Raw genomic sequence first — 12,561 nt, forward strand, 5'->3', positions numbered from 1 at the left:
GATCCTTAAGATCCTTTAAAGCCTTCAGATCCTTTAGATCCTTCAAAATCTTCAGATCCTTCAAATCCCTCAGATCCTTTAGATCATTTAGATCCTTCAGATTTTTCAGATCCTTCAGATCCTTCAGTTCCTTCAGATCCTTCAGATCCTTCAGATCCTTTAAATCCTTTAGATCCTTCAAAACCTTCAGATCCTTTAGATTCTTTAAATCCTTCAAATCCTTCCGATTCTTCAAATTCTTGATTCTTCAGATTCTTCAGTTTCTTCAGATTTTTCAGATTCTTCAGATTCTTCAGATTCTTCAGATTCTTCAGATTCTTCAGATTCTTCAGATTCTTCAGATTCTTCAGATTCTTCAGATTCTTCAGATTCTTCAGATTCTTCAGATTCTTCAGATTCTTCAGATTCTTCAGATTTTTCAGATTCTTCAGATCCTTCAGGTTTCTTAGTTCCTTTAGATTTTTCAGATCTTTCAGATGCTTCAAATTTTTCAGATCCCTCAGATTCTTCAGATCTTGCAGATCCTTCCAATCCTTCCAATCCTTCAGATCCTTCAGATCCTTCAGATCCTTCAGATCCTTCAGATCCTTCAGATTCTTCAAATCCTTCGATCTTTTAGATTCTTCAGATGCTACAGACTCCTCAGATCTTTCAAATCCTTCAGTTCATTCAAATTTTATAGATCCTTGAAATTCTACATATTTTTGAAATCCTTAAAATTTATAAGATCTTTGAAAACCTTGAAAGTTTTTACATGTTTCAGTTCAATCAGATCCATCAAAACCTTCAGATCCTTTAGATTCTTTAAATCCTTCAAATCCTTCCGATTCTTCAAATTCTTCAGATTCTTCAGATTCTTCAGATTCTTCAGATTCTTCAGATTCTTCAGATTCTTCAGATTCTTCAGATTCTTCAGATTTTTCAGATTCTTCAGATTCTTCAGATTCTTCAGATTCTTCAGATTCTTCAGATTCTTCAGATTCTTCAGATTCTTCAGATTCTTCAGATTCTTCAGATTCTTCAGATTCTTCAGATTCTTCAGGTTTCTTAGTTTCTTTAGATTTTTCAGATCTTTCAGATGCTTCAAATTTTTCAGATCCCTCAGATTCTTCAGATCTTGCAGATCCTTCCAATCCTTCCAATCCTTCAGACCTTTCAGATCCTTCAGATCCTTCAGATCCTTCAGATTCTTCAAATCCTTCGATCTTTTAGATTCTTCAGATGCTACAGACTCCTCAGATCTTTCAAATCCTTCAGTTCATTCAAATTTTATAGATCCTTGAAATTCTACATATTTTTGAAATCCTTAAAATCTATAAGATCTTTGAAAACCTTGAAAGTTTTTACATGTTTCAGATCATTCAGATCCTTCAAAACCTTCAGATCCTTTAGATTCTTTAAATCCTTCAAATCCTTCCGATTCTTCAGATTCTTCAGATTCTTCAGATTCTTCAGATTCTTCAGATTCTTCAGATTCTTCAGATTCTTCAGATTCTTCAGATTCTTCAGATTCTTCAGATTCTTCAGATTCTTCAGATTCTTCAGATTCTTCAGATTCTTCAGATTCTTCAGATTCTTCAGATTCTTCAGATTCTTCAGATTCTTCAGATTCTTCAGATCCTTCCGGTTTCTTAGTTCCTTTAGATTTTTCAGATCTTTCAGATGCTTCAAATTTTTCAGATCCCTCAGATTCTTCAGATCTTGCAGATCCTTCCAATCCTTCAGATCCTTCAGATCCTTCAGATCCTTCAGATCCTTCAGATCCTTCAGATTCTTCAAATCCTTCGATCTTTTAGATTCTTCAGATGCTACAGATTCTTCAGATCTTTCAAATCCTTCAGTTCATCCAAATTTTATAGATCCTTGAAATTCTACATATTTTTGAAATCCTTAAAATCTACAGGATCTTTGAAAACCTTGAAAGTTTTTACATGTTTCAGATCATTTAGATCCTTCAAATCTTTCAGATCCTTCAGATCTTTCATATTCTTCAAAATTCTGAATTTTTTTAAATTTTTCAAAATCTTCAAATCCGGTCTTTTAGGAGCTTTAGGTGCTTCGTTTCTCCTAGATCAAAGTATTCTTATCTTTACTATCATTTATGTCACATGCATTATTTGGATTTCTTTTATTTTTTGGATTTTTTAGATTTTGACGATACATTAAATACTCTAAACTAAAGTTTTTACCAAGTCTAAATTGTTGTTTTAAATACAATTTTGCAATGTTTTTCTTCAATTTCTTTTTGATTGTTTAGATTATAATTTTCTCTTTCGGTTCTTTTGATTTGTGTGTTTTATATCTATCGTTTTATTTAAAATTTTTGAATTCCTGCATATTTCTGGGCTTTATATTGTCTTGATTTTTTCAGTTTTCAATATATTCTCTTTTGACTTCTTCTTTTTCCTTCTTTTTTGCTTTTTTGTAGTTTTTTTAGTATTCCATTCTGTTTTCAATTTTTTCTCTAATTAATTTTTGATTCTAGGATCGTTTTAATATTATTTTATTGTTACTTTTGGTTATTCTATTTTCTGTTTTTTGTAAATTTCCAAATTCTTGTAAAGAGAATTTCTCTAGATTCTCCTTCAATTTTTCTTGGTATTTTTTTATTTAGATTTCTATTTGGATTTTCATCAAATTCTCACTCAATTTTTTTTGGATTCAATGTTTTATTTTACAGAGATTGTCTATATTTTTTTTGATTGTCTGAAATTATGTCTTAAGTTTTTTTTTAATTTTTTTTAAAACCGTTTTGAAATTTTTAAGAGTTTCTAGATTCTACCTTTTCTCTATATTTCCCTTGAAATTCTCTTTAGACAAAATATTTTGTAATACCATACATACTCTTAGACTTCTAAAGATTTTCTTTATATTTTCCTTAGATTCTATTAAAAATTTCTACATAATTCTTGATTTCTTTAAGTTTGTTTTAAATTCTAAAGTTTAATTAAGCAATTTTTACCAAATTTTCTCTGAGAACTTTTTGCGGATCTCCTTAAATTGTTTGTTTTAGAACTTGCATGTTGCACTTTTCTCCAAAATCTCTAATTTCCTTTTGATCGATCTTAGAATGCAGTAGATGCAACTATTTGCCTGTGTGCCGTATTCCCATCGAGCTGAAACCACTTCCCTTTCGTGCACCTTGAAAATTGCTTTTAGGTCATTCATAAAATCGTGTCCTTATTATCTACAATTCCAGGACAGTCCCGAAGGCGACAGCTGCGTAGATTACAGTCATAAATTTGCTTTACATCACTTAAACTTCACCAAATTAACAACGAAAATTACTTTTCCATCATTTTCATTGTCGAGCCATTTCGTCAAACCGATGAGGATTTCATAAAATATTTAGAATGAGATTTTTTGTTCAAAGAAACGCGGCGCCATATAAAACACGAATATTGGAAAATGTAACTTAAATTAATTTTTTATCGATGCGAAAGAAATAGTTCCGTTTCTCAATCTTGCGTTTCTATAGCACAATCAATACGCTGACCGACGAGATTGTAAAATTGAACAATGAAAATCATCGAAATGACACACATGAGCTAAATGTAATTTAATGGTAGGCTGGTCTCATACCTGTAAAATCTTTAGGAGGGAAACTAAGCAAACTTACAATCTGAAATTTCTATTCCCATTATTTCAATCCCCCTGTTTTTTACGATCTTTATCCTAACTTATTTTTTATATTTATTTGTTCCATAAAAAGGCTGATATATGGGAAACTAAAGTTTTACCGTTTGTGGCCCGCTTTTTGCGGAAAAGCAACTTCAGATTTACCATGTAAAACCCAACTGGGAATTTTACTTGTACTTGTATCCTAACAGGTAGTGGCATAAATTCCGGAATGTCGGTTTTCCCTTTTAAACACAACAGTAATGCGAGGCGGGATTACGGGGACATGGGCCCGGAGTGGCCCGGAGCTGCCGGATTTTCTTATTATTATTATTTCGGTTGAAGCCCCAGACCTCTTTAAAATGAGACAGATTTTTTTTAATTTACTGTAAATATTTTTTTTTCTAAATTCACTTCGATTCTTAAGAGTTTTGTCTAGATATTCTACAATTTTTTTCTCTGTAGAATCTTTGTTAAGTGGGTTTTGGATTTTTTGAGCAGCAGGAACGGATTTCAAAAATTTTTATTTTCAAGACAACCTAAAAAAATTTTTAACATTTTTCATTCGAATTTGTAATTTTTGTAGTTTTGGCGCTAGGGCAATAAAATTTGGCGATGTTACCACTTTTGTTCAGTTGATTGCCTGTCCCAAATTAGAGAATTTAAAATTGCCAGGGACAAAATTTTAAAATTTTTATTTTGAAGACGAGCAAAAATTTCTAATATTTTTCATTCCAACCTGTAATTGTAGTACTTGTAGCTAAACGAGTGAAATTTGAGAAAAAAACAAATTTAGACTGTTGACTGCCTGTCCCAAATTACAAAAATTTAGAGCTACAGTTTCGGACTTTAGAAATTTTTACTTTTTTACTAATAAAATGAGCCTCAAATTTTGAATACTTTCTATTTGGGCCTCAAATTTTAGCTGTTTTGACGCTACTCCATTGAAATTTAACGGTATTACTATTTTTGATTAGTTGGCTGTTTGCCCCAAATCTCAAATTTTTTGAACAAGAATGACAAATTTTAGAAATTTTTATTTTCAAAACGAGCCAAAAACATTCATTATTTTTATTCTGACTTGTTCGTTGTTTTAACGTTAGACCAATGAAATTCGGAAAAATTACAATGTTTGAGCTACTGCCTGTCTGTCCAAAATTACAAAGCTTTAGAGCTGCAGGGATGGATTTTAGAAATTTTTATTTACAAGACGAGCCAAAATTTTTCAAAATGTTTTATTCGGGCCTGTCGTATTGGTAGCTTTTACGCTAAGATAATGATATTTGAAAATGTTACTATTTTTGACTTGTTAACTAGCTGTCTCAAATCTCAAATTTTTTAAGCAACAGAATTGGATTTTACAAATTTTCACAACGTACCAAAAATTTTCAATATTTTACATTTAGACCTGTCATTTTAGTAATTTTGACGCTAGAGCAGTGAAATTAGAAGAAATTACTAGTTTCAAATTGTTGACTGTAAATTACAAAAATTTAAAGCTACAGGGACGGATTTTAAAAATATTTATTTTCAAAAAGAGCCAAAAATGCCAATTTTCCGTTTCCACCTGTTTTGACTCACGAGCAATGAAATTTAGAGAAATTTCTGTATTTAGTCTGTTGACAATTTGTGCCAAGTTCCAAATTTATTGAGCAACAGCAACGGATTTTAAAAATTATCATTTAAAACACGAGTCAAAATGTTTAAAAAAATTTTATTCGAACTTATTATTTTAGTAGCTATAACGCTAAGTTATTGAAATTTGGAGATTTGACAGTTTTTAACTAGTTGACTGTTTGCTCTAAATCTCAAATTTTGTAAGCAACAGAGACGGATTTTAGAAATTTTCATTTTCAAGACTAGCAAAAAATTTTCAATATTTTTCATTCGTAGCTGTAATTTTCGTAGTTTTAACGCTCGGGCAATAAAATTTGGAGAGATTAAAATTTCTGATTAGTTAACTACCTGCGTCAATTAACAAAAATTTAGAGCTATAGAAGCGGATTTTACAAATTTTCATTTTCAAGACTAGCCAAAAATTTTCAATATTTTACATTCAGACCTGTAATTTTGCTAGTTTTGACGCTAAAGAAATGAAATTTGGGTAGAGTAGTATTTTTGACCTGTTGAGTTTCTGTCCCGAATTACAAAAAATTTGGGCTACAGGGTAGGATTTTAGAAATTTTTATTTTTAAAGCAAGCTAAAAATGGTCAATATTTTCCATTTGGGCCTGAAATTCTAGTTATTTTGACGCTGGGCCATTGAAATTTGGAGAGAATTCCAAATTTTTTAATCAACAGGGACAGATTTTAGAAATTTTCATTTTCAAGACTAATAAAAAATTTCCAATATTTTTCATTCGGAGCTGTAATTTTCGTAGTTTTAACGCTCGGGCAATAAAATTTAGAGAGATTACAATTTCTGACTAGTTAACTACCTGCGTCAATTAACAAAAATTTAGAGCTATAGAAGCGGATTTTACAAATTTTCATTTTCAAGACTAGCCAAAAATTTTCAATATTTTACATTCAGACCTGTAATTTTGCTAGTTTTGACGCTAAAGAAATGAAATTTGGGTAGAGTAGTATTTTTGACCTGTTGAGTGTCTGTCCCGATTTACAAAAATTTTCAGCTACAGGGTAGGATTTTAGAAATTTTTATTTTTAAAGCAAGCTAAAAATGGTCAATATTTTCCATTTGGGCCTGAAATTTTAGTTATTTTGACTCTGGGCCATTGAAATTTGGAGAGAATATTATTTTTGATTAGTTGACTATTAGCCCCAAATTCCAAATTTTTTAAGCAACAGGGACAGATTTTAGAAATTTTCATTTTCAAGACTAATAAAAAATTTCCAATTTTTTTCATTCGGAGCTGTAATTTTCGTAGTTTTAACGCTCGGGCAATAAAATTTAGAGAGATTACAATTTCTGATTAGTTAACTACCTGCGTCAATTAACAAAAATTTAGAGCTATAGAAGCGGATTTTACAAATTTTCATTTTCAAGACTAGCCAAAAATTTTCAATATTTTACATTCAGACCTGTAATTTTGCTAGTTTTGACGCTAAAGAAATGAAATTTGGGTAGAGTAGTATTTTTGACCTGTTGAGTTTCTGTCCCGAATTACAAAAAATTTGAGTTGCAGGGTAGGATTTTAGAAATTTTTATTTTTAAAGCAAGCTAAAAATGGTCAATATTTTCCATTTGGGCCTGAAATTTTAGTTATTTTGACGCTGGGCTATTGAAATTTGGAGAGAATACTATTTTTGATTAGTTGACTATTAGCCCCAAATTCCAAATTTTTTAAGCAACAGGGACAGATTTTAGAAATTTTCATTTTCAAGACTAATAAAAAATTTCCAATATTTTTCATTTGGAGCTGTAATTTTCGTAGTTTTAACGCTCGGGCAATAAAATTTGGAGAGATTACAATTTCTGATTAGTTAACTAAATGCGTCAATTAACAAAAATTTAGAGCCATAGAAGCGGATTTTACAAATTTTCATTTTCAAGACTAGCCAAAAATTTTCAATATTTTACATTCAGACCTGTAATTTTGGTAGTTTTGACGCTAAAGAAATGAAATTTGGGTAGAGTAGTATTTTTGACCTGTTGAGTTTCTGTCCCGAATTACAAAAAATTTGAGCTACAGGGTAGGATTTTAGAAATTTTTATTTTTAAAGCAAGCTAAAAATGGTCAATATTTTCCATTTGGGCCTGAAATTTTAGTTATTTTGACGCTGGGCCATTGAAATTTGGAGAGAATACTATTTTTGATTAGTTGACTATTCGCCCCAAATTCCAAATTTTTTAAGCAACAGGGACAGATTTTAGAAATTTTCATTTTCAAGACGAGACAAAAATTTCTAAAATTTTTAATTCGGACCTGTCATTTTACTCATTTTGACGCTCGGGCAATGAAATTACAAATTTTGACCTGTTGACTGTCTGTCCTAAGTTACAAAACTTTAGAACTACAAGGACAAATTTTAAAAAAAAAATGTTCATTATTTTTCATTCCGACCTGTTGTAATTTTCGTAGTTTTAACAGTAAGCCAATAAAGTTTTAAGAGATTACTATTTTTGACCTGCTGACTTTCTTCCTCAAATTACAAAATTTTAAAGCTACAGGGGCGGATTTTAGAAATTATCATTTACAAGACAATTCAAAATTTAAAAAAAAAATTATTCGGGTTGTTTTCATGCAAGTTATTAAAATTTTTTAAGTCACAGGAACGGATTTTTGAGATTTTTATTTTTAAGACAAGGCAAAAATTTCCAATATTTTTTATTTGGACCTGTAGCCCAGACAATGAAATTTGGACAGATTACAATTTTTAACTAGTTGACTAGTTGTCCCAAATAACATAAATTTAGAGGTATAAAGACGGATTTGAGCAATTTTTTTTTAAACAGGTCAAAATTTTCCAATATTTTGTATTCGAATCTGTACTTTTAGTAGTTTTAATACTAAAGCAATGAAATTAGAAGAAATTACTATTTTTGACCTGTTGACTATATGTCCCAAATTCCTATTTGTTTAGCAACAGTGACTACAACCCAACATTTTCATTTTCAAAACAAGCGAAAAATTTTCAATATTTTTTACTCAAACCTGTAGTTTTAGTAGTTTTGACACCAGAACAATGAAATTTAGGGAGTTAACAATTTTTTTGACTTGTTGATTATTTGTTTTAAATCGAAATTTTTTGAGCAACAGATACTGATAGTAGAAATTTTTATTTTCAAAACAAAAAAAAATGTCCAATATTTTTTATTCTAATCTGTCATTATGGTAGTTTTGACGCTAGGGCAATAAAATTTTGAAATATTACTGTTTAGATCTGTTGACTGAAAGTCCCAAATTACAAAAATTTAGAACTGCAAGGACGGATTTTAGAAATGTTAATTTTAAAGACGATCTTGTCAAAGTTGTTTATATTCTTCCTCACATTTTTTTTATATTTTTTTACTTAATTTTTTTTTAATTATATTTTTTCTAGATTTTGTCTATAAGTCTATATTTTCTTTAAACTTTGTTGATTATATGAGTTTTCTCAATAGATTCTCTTGAAATCTGTCTTCAAATTTTTCTTGGATTTTTCTTAGATCCTGTTAAGTCTGGATTTTCTGAAGATTTATATATTTTTCTTATATTTTTTGCTTTTGTTTCAGGTTTTTCTTACACTTTGGTTCATTTTCTTTAATAGTATCCATATTATTGTTTAGTCATATGCACTTTTTTCTAGGAGGATTTTTTTCCTTCAGTCACGAATTTGCTGTTATGCTAACACCGAACAAGTAATAATCCAAACAGGCCACGCGACACATCTAATTAAAAAAACTCTAACGACTCCCAAAGCAGCCAAGTCCGTCCCTGCTTTGATCCAAAATTTAGCGCTCTCTTGATCCCTCGGCACAATAATAACTCGGTCTGAATAATTTAATATTAAACGAGTGAAAGCACGCGTTGCAGAATGGAAACATGCATCCCTTCAGAGAAACTAATGACCAATCTGTTGCGGTTCCTTAGACACAACAACAAGACCAGGGTCTGAAGGAGATCCCTCGACTAGGCATCAGAATTTAACCGTAATATTAGTGGCATTGACCGCAGCTGCAGTGCTTCTCATCGTCGGAATCGTAGCAGTGGCCTGTGTTATCGCCTGTAGGAAGACTCCTGTGGTTCTCCGACGGCAGACAAATGCGAGGAAGACTTCGGATGATATGGAACTGTCGGAAGCTGGGTTTAGTGAAGGGTTTCATCGGCGGAGCGCGCAGTATAGAGCGAGCATGTATGCTCTTCAAGAGACTGAAGATAGGATATCGAGGCTTATTGAAGGTAAGGAAGGAGAGTTGAAATTTGATTTAGTGGGAGGTGTGCATGGTGTTATTTCAGAAGCGAATTTAAGACGCGGGGATGCACCACAAGACTTGTGAAAATCGTTCGAGTAAGTTTCGTAGATTTGTGGAATCATTTCATCGCGTAAAACTAAAAACTATTTTTTTATTTGCATTTTTGGTAATATAAATGAGACATTTTGGGAGCTTGCTTTATTTGCTTTTTTTTATTACCTGTGCCAAATATCAAAATTATAGAGCAAAAGATTTTTTAGAATTCTAGAAATTTTCGTTTTCAAGACAAACCAACCTGTGTAATTTTTGACATTTTAATTTGGAACTTTAGTAATTCTAATGCTACAGAAATAAAATTGAGGAACCTGACTCTGTATGTTCTATTTACATAACTGCGCTAAATGTCAAAATTATAGAGCAAACTAAAGAAATTTTAGAAATTTTCATTTTAAAAGCAAACAAAAATTTCTATATTTTTTTTATTAGTATTACAATTTTGGTAATTTCAGTGCTACAAACATGAAATTTTGAAAATTTTCTTTATCTGTATGTCTTATTTATTGACTGTGTTAAATGTCAAAATTATAGAGCGTAAGAGTAAAAATTATAAAAACAAAATTTTTCAGGCATCTTACCATCTCTAATTTTTTGCATTTTTGCTTGGAATGTTGGTAACTAATATTCTACTAGCTAACTGTGCTAATGGCCAAAATTATAGAGCATAAGAGACAAATTTTAGAAAATTTTAATTTTGAAAGCCAAACAAAAATCTATATATGTTTTTATTAAAATTGCAGTTTTGGTAATTTTAGTGCAACACACATGAAATTTTGGAAGGATTTTTGTTTCTCCCATTTATTAGCTGTGTCAAATGACAAAAATGTAAAACAAAAAAAAACAACTGTAAAAAAAACTTTGTCTTGATGGCAAAATAAATGCCTCTAATTTTGGTTATTTTAATTTAGAACTAATTCAAGTGCTACAAATATAAAATTTAAAAAACTGATACATTTTATTTATTAACTGTGGTAACTGTCAATATTATAGCGCAAATGAGCAAAATTTTATAAAAAAAATTTTCAAGACAGACTGACCGCTACTAAGTTTTGTTATTTCCATTTGTAACTTCGGGTAGTTCCAGTGCAGCAGATATAAAATTATACAAGTTTGCTTTATATATCCTACTTACTATCTGTGTCAAATGCCAAAATTATAAAGCAAGAGAAACAAATTTTAGAAATTTTTATATTTAAACAAAATTAAAATATATGAATATTTTTAATAAAATGACAATTTTCGAAATTTTAGTGCAACGGACATTAAATTTTGGAACGTTTTTTTGCATATTTTAGTTATTAATTGAGCCAAACAGCAAAATTATAGAGCAAAAGAAACTATTTTTAGAAATTTTTGTTTTTACAGCCAACTAACCTTTCCTAATTTTTATGATTTTAATTTGTAATTTCAGTAATTTTAGTGCTACAGAAATAAAATTGTAGGAGTTTGCTCTATATGTCTTACTCAGTAACTGTGATAAGTGCCAAAACTATAGAGCAAAAGGAATACATTTTGAAAATTTTTATTTCTGAAGCAAACTAAAAATATCTATATTTTTTAATAAATTTGTACAATTGGTAATTTTAGCAGACATGAAATTTTAGATTTTTTTTAAATATTTTATTTATTAACTATGCCAAATATCAAAATTATAGAGCAAAATAAAAATGTGGGAGCTTGCTCTATATGTCGCATTCATTAACTGTGTTAAACGTCAAAATTATAGAGCAAAAGAAATAAATTTTGAAAATTTTTATTTCAAAAGTAACCTAAAAATATTTATAGTTTTTCCTAAAATTGTACATCTGGTAATTTCGGCGCAACAGACATAAAATTTTGGAAATTTTCTCAAAATATCCTACTTATTAACCTAAAATTATCAAAATTATAGAGCGGGAAACACAAATTTTCGAATTTTTTTTCTAGAGTTGTTAATTGTCTGTCTTCTTTCTATTTTTTTTTGTTAATTTGGAACTTTCGTAATTCTAGTGCTTCAAACATAAAATTTTGGGAAGTTGTTTTTTATGTCCTACTTAGTAACTGTGCTAAATTTCAAAACTTTAGAGAAAAAGAAACAAATTTTAGAAATTATTATTTTTGAATCAACCAAAAAATATTTGTTTTTTTGATTAAAATTGTGCTTTTGGTAATTTTAGTCGTGCAGACATAAAATTTTGGGAGGATTTTTGTTTTTCCCATTTATTAACTGTGTCAAATGTCAAAAATGTAGAACTAAAAAACAACTGTTAAAAATGTGTGCTTTTATGGCAAAATAAATGCCTATAATTTTGGTTATTTTAATTTAGAACTAATTCTAGTGTTACAAATATGCAATTTAAAAAACTTTTTGAATACATTCTATTTATTAACTGTGCCAAATGTCAAAATTATAGAGCAAATGAGCTAAATTTTATAAAATTTCTTTTATATAGCGAAAGATACGCATTTTAGAAATTTTTATTTTCAAGGCAAACTAACCGTCTATGCTTTTTCTTAATTTACTTTAAAACTTTGGTAATTTCAGTGCAAACTGAAATTAAATTGTGGGAGCTGGCTCTACATGTCCGACTTACTAATTGTGCTAAATAATTAATTTATAGAGCAAAGGAAATTTTTTTTTATAAATTTTTGTCTTCTAGGCGTGCTAACCGTCTTCTCTTTAATTTTTCCCATTTTAATTTGGAACTTTGTTAATTCTAGTATTACCGACATAAAATTCTAGGGGGTTGCTTTATATGTCTTATTTACCAACTCTGCTAAAATTCTGAATTATGGAGCAAAAAAAAAACAAATTTTATAATTTTTTTGTCGTTAGCAAAAGTTTTTATATTTTTTAATTAAAATTGCTATAATAGTAATTTCAGTGTAAACATGGAATTTTGGAAAATGCCTTTATATTTTTAAATATTAAGATATTAGAGTAAACTACACAAATTTTTTAATTTTTTGTGTTCGGGCTCGACTAACCCTCAATTTTTTTTTTATTTTACTTTGAAATTTTGATATATTTTTTTTGTTTTGCAGGTTTA

At 29.5% G+C, this 12,561-nt stretch overlaps 1 protein-coding gene across 3 annotated transcripts in view; it reads left to right on the forward strand.

Moving 5' to 3' along the window:
* side (motor axon guidance molcule sidestep) overlaps positions 1–12,561 on the forward strand; it is a 193,716-nt gene that overhangs the window by 153,843 nt on the left and 27,312 nt on the right. For 2 of the 3 annotated variants that reach the window (XM_088042557.1, XM_088042572.1), the window contains one exon: positions 9,153–9,461. In XM_088042557.1, the coding sequence (XP_087898683.1) occupies positions 9,153–9,461 (309 nt within the window). Of the gene's footprint in view, positions 1–9,152; positions 9,462–9,518; positions 9,571–12,561 lie in introns of all 3 variants that reach the window. The other variant, XM_088042566.1, reaches the window with a different exon arrangement.

The sequence above is a fragment of the Gnatocerus cornutus genome, chromosome 1 (assembly GCF_029298725.1).
Source record: "Gnatocerus cornutus isolate USDA-ARS CGAHR chromosome 1, icGnaCorn1.1, whole genome shotgun sequence".
Classification (NCBI taxonomy): Eukaryota; Metazoa; Arthropoda; class Insecta; order Coleoptera; family Tenebrionidae; genus Gnatocerus; species Gnatocerus cornutus.